General features: G+C 40.1%; 1 protein-coding gene across 5 annotated transcripts in view; it reads left to right on the top strand.

Annotated features, from left to right (window-relative positions):
* Positions 1-14,318, top strand: part of LOC106088861 (uncharacterized) — a 431,599-nt gene that overhangs the window by 280,270 nt on the left and 137,011 nt on the right. For 3 of the 5 annotated variants that reach the window (XM_059362969.1, XM_059362965.1, XM_059362964.1), the window contains exon 2: positions 2,618-3,022. The exons of the other annotated variants lie outside the window; for them this stretch is intronic. In XM_059362969.1, the coding sequence (XP_059218952.1) occupies positions 2,618-3,022 (405 nt within the window). The remainder of the gene's footprint in view (positions 1-2,617; positions 3,023-14,318) is intronic. 5 annotated transcript variants of the gene reach the window in all.

Here is a 14,318-nt window from a genome sequence, read left to right as displayed (position 1 = left end):
CTATGTTTAAACGGAATCCATGGTGGTAGGTTCCCAAGGTTCGGCCCGGCCGAACTTAGCACGCTTTTACTTTTTGTAAACTCCACCATAGGATGGGGGTATACTTATTTCGTCATTCTGTTTATAACTACTCGAAATATTCGCCTGAGACCCTATAAAGTAAATATATTCTTGATCGTCGTGGCATCTTATGTTGATGTAACCATGTCCGTGCGTCTGTCCGTCCGTCTGCTTGTCGAAAGCAGCTAACTTTTGAAAAAGTAACGCCAGCCGCTTGAAATTTTGCACAAATACTTCTTATTAGTGTAGGTCGGTTGGGATTGTAAATGGGCCATATCGGTCCATGTTTTTTTGCACGACTTGTTTTGTTATGATATTCAACAAATGTGCCAAGTATGGTCTAGATCGGTTCATAACCTGATATAGGTGCCATATAAACCGGTCTTGACTTCTTGAGCCTCAAGAAGGCGCAATTCTTATTCAATTGGAATAAAATTTTGCAGGATGTGCTTTGTTATGATATCCAACAACTGTGCCAAATATGGTCTAGATCGGTCCATAACCTGATATAGCTGCCATATAAACCGATCTTGGGTCATGACTTCTTGAGCCTCAGAGGGCGCTATTCTTATCCGATTGAAATGAAATTTTGCACGACGTTTTTCGCTATGACTTCCAACAACTGTGCTAAGTAAGGTCCAAATCGGTCATAACCTGATATAGCTGCCACATAAACCGATCTTGAATCTTGACTTCTTGAGCCACTAGAGGGCGCAATTCTTATCCGATTTGAATGAAATTCTGCACGAATTTTTTGTTATGATATCCAACAACTGTGCCAAGTATGGTTCAAATCGGTTCATAACCTGATGTAGCTGTCATATAAACCGATCTTAGGACTTGACTTCTTGAGCTTCTAGAGGGCGCAATTCCTATCCGTTTAGGCTGAAATATTACATGATGTATTTTATTATGACTTTCAACAACTGTGCCAAATAAGGTTCAAATCGGTTCATAACCTGATAAGGCTGCCCTATAAACCGATCTGGGATCTTGACTTCTTGATACTCTAGAGGTCACAATTATTATCCGATTTGCCTGAAATTTTGTACGACGGATTCTCTAATGACCATCAACATACGTGTTTATTGTGGTCTGAATCGGTCTATAGCCTGATACAGCTCCCATATAAATCGATCTCTCTATTTTACTTCTTGAGCCCCCAAAGGGCGCAATTCTTATTCGAATTGGCTGACATTTTACACAGGTCTCCAACATATAATTTAATTGTGGTCCGAATCGGACCATATCTTTATATCGCTCTAATAGCAGATCAAATGTTTTATTTTATCCTTTTTTGCCTAAGAAGTGATGCCGGGAAAAGAACTCGACAAATGCGATCCAAGGTGGAGGGTATATAAGATTCGGCCCGGCCGAACTTAGCGCACTTTTACTTGTTTTTTACTAGTTTTTTTTTCGATTATCTCCCACTGAGTGATGAACTCATTTAACTTTTTGAACTCATGAAGGCTGCAATTCTTGTCTGAGTTGAATGAAATTTTGCATATTGACTTCTAGGATCCATGTTTCATCTCGACCACATATAGGGCTCAACTCAGATTCGATTATGCATATGGTCTTCTGTTTTGAACTACAAGTAAATTTTGCGTTAGAGAAAATAAAGAAAGAAACTAGACAAACGATTTTTAAAATTCGACCCTGCCCTGAATTTTTACTTGTTTTCCATTGTTGTTTAAGTTTTGAGAATAAAAATTAAGAGCATTTCCACACAAAATACTCTTCTTAAACATCTAAGGCGCTATTGTAAGTACAGTCACTACCATATACATAGTCTCTTAAAATTTTTGATATATTAACCTTCATATTTCAAACTGTTTTTAAAATTATTCTTCTCTAATTAATAAGGCGGAATTGGATTTCTTTTTTGGGAAAAACAAAAATCTTTTTCTTCTCCATCACATGTTTAACAAAATTGGTCATTTATAAAAATTTTATACTAAAATTGAATTTTTTTCTGCACTCTCTTTGTTCTTTTTTCTCTTTCTCTCTTTTTCTCTTTTTATGTGATTGTCTATGTGTTTGTGTACAAAAATTTGCATATCACTGCCACAATTGTAATCAAAATTAACAACTACAACAACAACAAACCAAAAACCACATCAAATGATAATTCGCAAAAATTTACCAAAAAAAAAAACAAACAAAAATTATGAAAAAACAAACCAACCAACTTAACCATACAACATCTAACATCCAATTCTGCCACCTACCAACTTCACCATCAATACCAACAACTTCGACATGGTCATATGGACATCCTCATGAACTCAACCACAAATCTCCAATTTGAAAAATCTGCAACTGAAACTCACACATCCATCTCATGCTCATCTTCTACTCATCATAAATGGGCGACCCTGGCAATGGACTGAACAATCGCGTTGGCTCGTTGTGTGTGATCGCTTTGTTGTTTCCAAATCCCTGCACATATGATTCGACCACAATTTGGTGGTCCTTCTACACATGGCTGGGTGCATGTCTGTCTGTGTGTGTTTCTCTCTGTGCAATTTGTGTTTCGGGTTGCTTATGGATTTAGGTTCCTGCGTGCCGAATTGCTATCGTTGAGGCGTAAGGGAGCCCTAAAAATCGGCGGTGTTATAGGCAATGGTAGTAGCAACGGTGGTGGCGTGGGTCCAACAACCACATCCAGTGAGCTAACATCAGCGCCTGCTACTACGGCCTCCCAACTGGAGCAGCAACAACAACAACGCCAGTATCAACAACAACAGCAATATCAACTAGAGCAAAATAATCACAACCTGCCCACCCCGCCTTTACTCCACGAATCGAATCGCCATTGTGCCCGCTGCAGCACCGAATTGGGCCGTATCACAAATCGCGGTGCACCTTGTCGCGTCTGCAAGCTGAGAGTTTGCAAGGCCTGTCGTGAGTTCACCACCCGCACTACCGATTGGGTTTGTGTCGTCTGCCACAAGCAAATGTAAGCCAATTTCAGTGTTCAGTGTTCGTTTGTCCTAAAATCCACCCACCTACCTGCAATTTTAATGTTGACGTTATGTTCTCTTCTGTTTTTTTTTATGATTGATTTTTGTATTGATCTACCACCGGCAGCACCTACAGCTATAAGCAGATCTTGGTGATGAAAAATCATAATTTTCACTTACCACAACACATATTTGCATGTTTACCGATTTTTATTTCACATTTACTTTAACCTACACCTTCACCCTCCCATTAACCGGTTACATGTTCAATGCATAACCCCAAAACATATTTGAATGCTCTAGTTTATGAATTTTTCCATCATAACTGTGGTTATTTTGCAGCTTTTCAGAGAAATATTTAAAAATATTTGTTGGGGAAAAACTATTCGAACGAATGCTGCGCCTTCTTTAACTCTCTAATATCTTTTTAGGGTGGGGACACTTCGCCCTGAATGCGAATATCGAATTCGTGCCATTGTAGCGCATTACGCTGAACGCGTTAGAATCCTGGCAAGAACATCGGATAAAGCGATGTCTCTTAATGTTGGCGACATTTGCGAGGTACAATGCCATGCATGGTCATTTAAAAAAGAGGTGTCGCACTGCGGGACGCCTTTCGGACTCGACTATAAAAAAGGTCCCTTATCATTGAGTTTAAACTTGAATCCGATAAAACTCATTGATGTGTGAGAATTTGCCCCTTCTCGATTCTTGGTGGTAATGTTCTCATTAGGGGAGGGATGACACCTCAGACATTTCAACTCAAACATGGATATCAAATTCGTGCTGCACTTCCAAATCCCTTTAATTTGAGCCCCATATAGCCAAGGCCGTTAAACATGAACCGTTTGGAGGGCGTTTTGGGGCTGGGGCGGCCACCGGCACTTTGCACTGAAAATAGATATCAAATTCGTTCTTTATTCCCAACGGAAATGAAGTTCAGTTTAGGGGGTGCCTAAGGGCGTACCCCAAAACATGTGGCTCCAAAAATGGATATCAAATTCGTTTTCTACTATCAAATACATTTCATTAGAGTACCATATTGTCATAATGGGTCAAATAACCCATTTGACGTATATTTAGAAGGAAAAGCGTCACCTAGATTTGAACGCAAATTTTAATGTCATATTTGTAAACTACTCCCTCATACCTACCATTTGAGTCCCATATAGCCATGGTCGGCTAATATAGCCACTTGGGGATATTTTGGGGTGGGCAACCTCCCATTACTTGTGACTAATATTTTATGCCATATTTGTGATATATTGGGTTGCCCAAAAAGTAATTGCGGATTTTTCATATAGTCGGCGTTGACAAATTTTTTCAACGGCTTGTGACTCTGTAATTGCATTCTTTCTTCTGTCAGTTATCAGCTGTTACTTTTAGCTTGCTTTAGAAAAAAGTGTAAAAAAAGTACATTCGATTAAAGTTCATTCTAAGATTTATTAAAAATGCATTTACTTTCTTTTAAAAAATCCGCAATTACTTTTTGGGCAACCAAATACTTCCTAATACTTTTCATTTGAGTCCCATATTGACATGAACTTCGAATATATCAGTTTAGAGGAGTTTTGGGGTAGGGAAGGGGGGTCCGCTAGGTACTTGGACCCAAAATTTTAATACCATATTCATTTTCTGGTCTCCAATACCTTTCATTTGATACCCTTATTGTGCCTATCGGACCACAATCTATGAAAATTTTAAGAAAATGGGTTCAGCAAAGTATCATATAAGGGTCCTTGATCTGATTTTGTATGCCTGATTCCAAATCTACTCCTGAATACTTTTCATTTAAGCCCCATATTGAAATAAACTTCCAATACGTCTGTTTTGGGGGAGTTTTGGGGTTGGGGCGGCCCGACGGGTACTAAAACTCAAATTTTAATACCATATTCGTATTCACTCTCCAATGCCTTTCATTTGATACTTATGTAGTCCCGATCGGTCCACTTTTGATTTTGGGTGGTGTTTTTGACATAAGGGGGAGGGTCCGTCCCCCTTCCGATACCGAAAAATTATATATGTTTCCTTCCAGACCAACCTACACAATATGCGAAAATTTCGAGCAAATCAGTCTATACGGAACAAACAAACCGGGACCCACATATCCGTGATTGGCTAATGTGCCCATTTTGGTCGTTTTTGTGGGGGTGGGGTGACCGCCCATACTTGGTTTTTCAGTCTATACGGAACAAACAAACCGGGACCCATATATCCGTGATTGGCTAATGTGCCCATTTTGGTCGTTTTTTGTGGGGATGCGGTGACTGCCCATACTTGGTCATGAATTTGTATGCCAGATTCCTTAGCTACTCCCCCATACTTTTCATTTGATACCCATATTGTCCTTATCGATCCACTTTAAATTTTGGGTGGGTTTTTTTTGGGGGGTAACGGTGGAGAGTCCGCCCCCTTCCGTTATCAATAAATTAAAAAGCCTATTCCTACTTCCTGACCATATTCGTAATCTACTCCCGAACACCTTTCATTTGAGTTCCATATTGTCATAATCGTCAAATAAACCTATTTTAAGGGGTTTTGGGGCAGGGTCCGCCACCCAGGTACTTGGACCCAACTTTTGAAATTCGTACTCTACTCTTGAATACCTTTCATTTGAATCCCATATTGTCCCGATCGGTCCGCTTTTATTTTTGGGTAGTACTTTTGTGTCTATACGGAACAAACAAACAAACACAAATTAAATTTTTTATATAAGAAAGATTTGCCGATCTTTGGCTCGAATCATTTAAATTAAGACAAACATTTTTTTCAGTGTATGTATCTAATGCTTTGAACAGTGTTTGTTGGGTTATAAAAATCTCTTAACAATTTGTTTGCGATTTCACGAAAAACATTTCCAGTGAAAACTGAAATTAACTGCCAATGTGGCGCACGCCTTTTGCAAATGCAGAAGTAGTCGCAGCCATTTAGACAAACTGTCAACGAGTCAGACAGTTAGACACACTGAGCTTACTACAAGACAATGTAACCTTTATGTTTTGCATACAAATCGAATAAAGACTCTGTGTTAGCGGCTGATGGTGAAAACATTGAAATGTAAAAAGCGGCATGCAACAGCCACACGTTCTCAAGCCATAAGTATAGAGTATTCCATTCATTTCAATAAATAAACAAACATGGATACAGGAACATTAGAGGAGGTCGCTTAATTACAAATTAATAAAAAAAATAATAGTAAACGAAAATTACTAAAAAAAATTTAATTTAAGAAAATACTTTAAGTAAAAAAAAACGGGCGGGGCCCATTCCTAAAATACTTTATTTCAGCTCGATATTCTCATGATATCTGATTTAGGGAAAATATCAGCATCGTGCTATTCTCCCATATTACATTTATTTTAACCCCATATTGCCATTTGTTCAAGGGGAGTTTACAGGATAAGGCGTCCTCCAAACGCATGGTCCCAAAATTAGTTATCAAATTCGTTTTCTAATCTCAAATACCTTTCATTTGAGCCACATATTGGCATGGTCGAAAAATGTTCACCCTTTGGGAGGTGTTTTGGGGAAGGGGTGATGCCCTAAATACATGGTCCTACATTAGGATATCAAATTCGTATTCTACTCCCAAATACTTTTATTTGAGCCCCATATTGCGATAGTATGTGGGGTATTTTGGGAAAGGGGTAGACCACCAGAAAATTGGGTGGGTGCAAATTCTTGTTCTACTTCCCAATACCTTTTATTTAAGCCCCACATTGACATGGTCGGTCCCCATATTGCGATCGTCAGTAAAAAATTGCTGTTTGTGGGGTATTTTGGGAAAGAGGTAGACCCCCAGAAAATCGGTCCTGAAAGTGGGTTTAAGTTCTTGTTCTACTCCCCAATACCTTTCATTTAAGCCCCATATTGACATGGTCGGTAAATATGCCCGATTTAGGGGTGTTTTGGGGAGTGGGGTGGCCCCCAAACACTAAGCCCGGAAAATATATCAGCAACGTGCTCTATTCTCATATATCTATACTATTGGGTTGCCCAAATTTTTTCACAGCTTGTGACTCTGTAATTGCATTCTTTCTTCTGTCAGTTATCAGCTGTTACCTTTAGCTTGCTTTAGAAAAAAAGTGTACAAAAAGTATATTTGATTAAAGTTCATTCTAAGATTTATTAAAAATGCATTTACTTTCTTTTAAAAAATCCGCAATTACTTTTTGGGCATCCCAATATATCATTTATTTGAACCCCATATGGCCATTGACCTCTAAATTGGATATCAAATATGTCCGGTTTGGGGTATGGATCCTATGAATATCGAGGTCCACTGCCTTTAAGATCCATATTATCTTGGTGAGCAAATACGTTCTATTTGGGGCTTGTTATGGTGGAGGGACGTCCCTAGACAGTTGGTTCCGAATGTTGATATCAGATTCATGGTCTACTCCCAAATACCTTTCATTTGAGCCCCATTTTTCCATAGTCTACAAACATGACCAGTTTGGGGGTTGTTTTAGGGGATAGGGCGGCCACTCAGTGACTTGGCTTTGAAAGTTTATATGAGATTCGTGTTATACTCTAAAATACCTCTTATTTGAGCCTCATATTGCAATGGTCAGCAAATACTTCCTATTTGGGCGGTGATATGGGGACGGGGTGGCCCCATAGACATTTTTCCCGAATATTGATATCAGATTCGTACTTTACTTCCAAAGACCTTTCATTTGAGCCCCATATTGCTATGGTCGTAAATTTGTCCCCTTTGGGGGATGTTTTTGGAAGGAGTGGCCGCCCAAACACTTGGTCCCACATCTGGATATCAGATTCGCATTATACACTCAAATATCTTTTATTTAAGCCCCATATTGCCATGGTCTGTAAATAAGTCCTGTTTGGGGGTGTTTTGGGGAAGGGGTGGACCCCCAGAAACTTGGTCCCACATTTGGATATCAGATTCGTATTTTACTCGCAAATACCTTTCATTTGAGACCCATATTGCTATGGTCGGTAAATATGTCCGATTTAGGGGTGTTTTGGGTGCTTGGGGTGGTCCCCTCAGCACTTGGTCCGACAATTGGATATCAGATACGTTTTCTTATCCTAAATACCTTTCATTTGATTCCCATATTGTCGTGATTGGTCAAAATATATGTTTGGTAGGTTTTGGAGGGAGGGCACCTCCCCTAGGTACCCCATCTGAAATTTGGATACCAAATTTTTTTTTTGTAGGCTTTTATAAGAGAGCACACAAAATTTCGCTTAAATCGTACAACCCATCTCCGAGATCTAGCGTTTCTGGAAATTAGGGTAAGGGGGAGGGTCCGCTCCCCCCACCCCCCTTCAGATTTCAAAAAATGTTCAACACGGGATTATTATGCACCGTCTGTGAAAATTTCAAGAAAATCGGTTCAGCCGTTTATGAGTCTTTAAGGAACACTCAAACAAACAAACCTACACACAAACACAAATTGATTTCTACCACTCCTGTGGTACAGGGTATCATGAATTAGTGAATTAGTTTGTAACACCCAAAAGGATGAGAGATAGACCCATTGATAAGTATACCGATCGATTCAGAATCACTTTCTGATTCGATTTAGCTATGTCTGTCCGTCTGTCTGTCTACCCGTCTGTCCATGTTAATTTGTGTACAAACTATAGGTCGCAGTTTTCATCCGATCATCTTCAAATTTGGTAAAGGCATGTTTTTCGGGCTAGAGACGAAACCTATTGAAATTGGAAAAAATCGGTTCAGATCTGGATATAGCTCCCATATATATGTTTGTCCGATTTTCCATAATAATGCAATAAAATGTTCCTTTGTTAGCCGATTCTCTCGAAATTTGGGAGGAAGGATTTTTTTAACGACTCTCGATATTACTGATGAATTTCATGGATATCGGTTCAGATTTAGATATAGCTCTCACATATATATATATATTGCCCGATTTTCACTCCTAGAGCCGCTGCAAGCACATTTATTGACCAATCTTGCTAAAATATTACACATCGCTTTCCTCGACGACTACCACAATATACATAGAGTTTGATCAAAATCGGTTCAGATTTAGATATAGCTCCCATATATATGTTCGTCCGATTTGCAGTAATATTGCAATAAAATGGTCTTTTGTTAACCGATTTTCTCGAAATTCGGCAGAAGGGATTTTCTCTTGACTCCCAATATCACTAGTGAATTTCATGGAAATCGGTTCAGATTTAGATATAGCTCTCATATGTATATATCGCCCGATTTTAACTTCTAGAGTCACAACAAGCGCATTTATTGATTCAAAATTTTGCAAAACGCTTTCCTCGACGACTACCGGATTATACATAGAGTTTGGTCAAAATCGGTTCAGATTTAGATATAGCTCCCATATATATATGTTCGTCCAATTTGCTGTAATATTGCAATAAAATGGTCTTTTGTTAACCGATTTTCTCGAAATTCGGCAGAAGGGATTTTCTCTTGACTCCCAATATCACTAGTGAATTTCATGGAAATCGGTTCAGATTTAGATATAACTCTCGTATGTATATATCGCCCGATTTTAACTTCTAGCGTCACAGCAAGCGCATTTATTGATCCATCTTGACAAAATTTTGCAAAACGCTTTACTCGACGACTGCTACAGTATCTGAGGAGTTTGCTCGAAATCGGTTCAGATTTAGATATAGCTCTCATATATATATGTTCGTCCGATTTTGAGAAATATTGCAAAAAAAGTGATCATTTATTGTCCGATTCTATCGAAATTTTGCAGAAAGGATTTTCTTATGACTCTCAATATTACTGGTGAATTTTATAGAAATCGGCCCAGATTTAGATATAGCTGTCATATAATATATGTACTGGGTTGCCCAAAAAGTAATTGCGGATTTTTCTATAGTCGGCGTTGACAAATTTTTTCAACGGCTTGTGACTCTGTAATTGCATTCTTTCTTCTGTCAGTTATCAGCTGTTACTTTTAGCTTGCTTTAGAAAAAAAGTGTAAAAAAAGTATATTTGATTAAAGTTCATTCTAAGTTTTATTAAAAATATATAAAAATATAACCCAATATATGGCCAGATTTTCACCCCAAGAGCCACTGCAAGCGCATTGTTTGACCAATCTTGCCAAAATTTTGCACAACGCTTTCATCGACGACAACCACATTATCTGAGAAGTTTGCTCGGAATCGGTTCAGAATTAGATATAGCTCCCATATATACGTTCGTCAGATTTTGGGTAATTTGCCATAATGTTGTCATTGGTCAACCATAGTTGTTACAGTTTGAACATATTTGCTCGCAGCGGTCCATCAAAATTGGTTCAGAATTAGATATAGGTCCCACATTGTACTTATAGGGTAGGTGTAGGGTATCATACAGTCGGCACTACCCGACTTTTGCCCTTCCTTGCTGGTTTAATATAAATCAATCTCCTGGTTTTACTTCGTAGACACCTAGAGTTGGATAAAATATGTTTGTCGTGCTTTGAACTTCAATATGGTTGCCAAGTAGGGTCTGAATCGGATCATCACCTGATATAGCTTCCGTTTTTGCCGCTATCCTGTTATGATATCTTGTGTTTTTTTTACCGTCTCACCCACTTTATGTTGCAAAGCATTGGAAACCTCTTAATCTGGAGAAAAACAACTTTGTATGGTCACAAAATACGAAATAGCAACTCGGCTCTTTTTGTTTGTTTTTCTCCTTCAAGCACAGGTCACAGATGTTCACCCTCAGCGCCCTTTAGATGGTGTCGCCACAGTGTACATTTCCAATATGGAATTTCCAATTTAATTTTATAGCCCCCGCCATTCGCAGCTTGTCTTGCAATTGACCAAGCTGCGGTGAAATGGCATTCCGTCCATAACAACAGCAAACCCCCCCCCAATTCGAAACGCATAAATATTTGCATTTACCATAGAAAAAGAAAACGCTGTGAAAATTGAGCGAATTTAATGCCGCGGCACGCATTCATCGACACCACAACAATACTGGAATAAAAATGAAACAAATGAATTGTCGACAATGAAATAAACATAAATTCATTCGAAATAAGACTTTATTTAGTCGGACGGCATGCTCAAAACCATATGCAAGAGCATACAACGTTGCAGTGTGCCGTGCCAATCATTGGCATTTGTTTTCTGAAAATATCCCTCAAATACTCCATGAAAATTTAGTTCAATCGGATAATTTCAAATTGCAATCAGGTATGCAAATAATGGAAAAATAGAAATCATAACGGCCTACACTTTAATGATAAGCACGAATTGAGACTTTAAGTAAAAGAAAATGCTGCCAGACTGTCTATGTAGATTCCTAAAAATTTGCCCATTCTATTGAAGTACAGTGGCAAACTTCTCACATATCAATGTGTGCTGACCGATTTGTTTCAAGCTCAATGATAAGGGTCCTCCTTCTTATAGCTGAGTCCGTACGGCGTTCCGCAGTGCGACACCTCTTTGGGGAGAAGTTTTTTCATGGCTTCTATGCATTACCTTTACTTAACTTTAATAGGCTACGACAGAACATTTGTCCCATTAGCCGAATGTAGAATGGCTCTCCAAGCGCCTCGATCTTCTGCGCTTATTCTTAAATCTTAATCCAAAGTAGCATCTGCTTGCCAGTATTATTCTCCGCTTTATTACAAAACTGGTGTCGTTTGTTGCGGTGCCGAGGTTGATAAAGTTGCTGACTGTTTCTAAGTTGTGGTTCCCAACATTATCCATTTTCTTTTTCTGCTCGGTTGTCCAAGGCATTTTGGGAGTTGATACCTTCCATTTCGTCTTATCTCCATTTACTACCAGACCTATATTCACTCTCTCTCTCTCGATTCTTTCAAAGGCTGCAGTAACTACTTTCGGTGACCGACCCATGAAATCGATGTGGTCGGCATAGGCGAGCAGCATGTGTTGTCTTGTGAGCGGTGTGCCATATCGATTCACATCTGCATCTCGTATAATCTTCTCCAGCAGGATATTAAAGAGATCACACGATAGGCTGTCTGCCTTGCCTGAAACCTCGTTTGGTATTGAAAGGTTCGAAGAGACTCTCTCCTATTGTTACCGAGGAACGCCTATCAGCAAGTGTCATCCTGCAGAGTCCTATTAATTTTACAGGGATACCAATCTCAGACATGGCTTGAAATACTTTTGAACGTATAGGGTTATCGAAAGCGGCTTTGTGGTCAACAAAGAGATGGTAGGTATTGATTTGTCCTTCTCGGGTCTTTCCCAGAATTTGAGCCAGAGTGAATATCTGATCTATGATGGATTTACCAGGTCTAAAGCCCCATTGATAAGGCCCAATTATCTCAATTACTTTTGGTTTTAATCTTTCACCCGGTACGCTCGATAGTATCTTGTATGCGATGAGGTGGAGACTAATTCGTCTGTAAATGGCACATTCCGTTTTGTCTCTTTTCTTGTGTACGGGACATAGTATGCTGAGGTTCTATTCATCGGGTAAGCGTTCTACTAGCCAGATCGCGCAGACAAGCTGATGCATACGCCTTATCAGCGTGTCGCCTGCGGTCTTACATAGTTCAGTGGGCAACTGGTCGGCTCCAGCTGCATTGTTGTTCTTCAATCGGGTTACAGCTTTTTGGACCTCATTCTGACTAGGAGGTAAACATTCTATACCATCATCAGGGATTGATTCTGCGGTATCCTCTTCACCGCCTTCGTCGGACACTAGCAGTTGGGTAAAATGTTCTTTCCATATCCTCAGCATGTTGTCTGTGTCAGTTACCAGATTTCCTTTTTTGTCTCTGCAGGAGGATGTGCCTACGCCAAAGCCATCGGTTTGGTGTTTAATTCTTTGGTAGAATTTCCGGACTTCATTTTGACTCCTGTACATCGCAATTCGCTCGCACTCATGTCTTTCCATTTTCTTTTTCTTTCTGCGGAATAGACGTTTCTCCTCTCTCCTTTTCTCCCAATACCTCTCCTTCATCTTGGCTTCAGTAGCATCTCGACACTCTTGGTCGTACCATGGGTTTTTTGGAGGAGGCTTTCGGTACCCAAGTACGGATTTCGCGGCATTTTCAATGGAGCGGGCAATATTTTACCACTGCGCCATTATATCATCGGAACAAGGAGTGCTTTCATCAAGCAGTTGGGTCAGTCGAGTGGAGTATGTCGCTGCCATTTGTTGTGTTTGCAGCTTTTCAATGTCCTGCTTTTGTGCAGTGTCAAATCGTACTTTCCTCGCCATGTTCAAACGAGTGCCAACCTTTGCTGCAACAAGGTAATGATCCGAATCTATATTCGCTCCACGGATTGATCGCACATCTAACACGCTGGATGAATGCCTTCCATCTATCACAACGTGATCAATTTGGTTTCTCGTGTTTTGATCGGGTGACAGCCATGTGGCTTGGTGGATATTTTTATGTTGAAATCTGGTGCTACTAACTACCATGTTTTTTGCCGCGGCGAAATCTATCAGCCTCAACCCATTACTGGACGTTATCTCGTGGAGGCTAAACTTTCCGACTATTGGACCAAAAATGTCTTCGTTCCCTATTTTCGCATTAAAATCTCCCAGAACGATTTTAATATCATGGGCGGGGCAGCGGTCATATTCTCTCTCTAGGCGCTCGTAGAAAATATCCTTGGTCTGCTCGTCTTTGTCTTCCGTCGGGGCATGGGCACAAATAAGACTGATGTTGAAGAATTTGGCTTTTATGCGGATTGTGGCTAGCCTCTCATCCACCGGAGTAAAGCTGGAGACAAGGTGTTTGAGTCTCCGACTAACCACAAATCCACAGCCTAATTCATGCCTCGTGTTATGGCAGCTATATAAGTATAGTTCATCACCGTTTGGTGTTGTAGTGACGCCATTCCCAGTCTATCGCACTTCCTGTAAGACGGTTATATCTGCCTTGTACTACTCTAATACATCCGCCAGCGCGTATACTGCACCTTCTCTATAAAGAGTGCGGACATTCCAGGTGCAGATCCGCAAATCATAGTTCTTTTTTCGTTGCGTGGGTCGCCAACGTTGGGGGGTCCGTTTTTACTATTCCTTTGTTTTCCATAGTAGTTCTATGTTTTCCGGGGGCGGGTTACTGGCCCAGCGCCCCAACCGCATGGGTTTGTGGGATTGCATGTATCCCTCGTTGTGGCGAGCCGCTTGCTCTAAGATCTGACGCTCGCCGCCAGCCGCCTCTAGCCTGGGAACAGACGCTGATGTTGGCCATTTGTTATTTGAAGGCGCCAATAACTCGCCTTGTCATCTCGAGTATCATTGGTACTCAGTATTTAGTTAAGAGCCAGTGCCACCTGACTCCTCACTGAGACTCTCCTCTCGAAAATCGCTTACTGCCCGCGGCCGCATTT

This window comes from Stomoxys calcitrans, chromosome 2 (assembly GCF_963082655.1).
Source record: "Stomoxys calcitrans chromosome 2, idStoCalc2.1, whole genome shotgun sequence".
Classification (NCBI taxonomy): Eukaryota; Metazoa; Arthropoda; class Insecta; order Diptera; family Muscidae; genus Stomoxys; species Stomoxys calcitrans.
The sequence above is the reverse complement of the archived record's forward strand: the minus strand, read 5'-3'. Positions and strand labels throughout refer to the sequence as shown.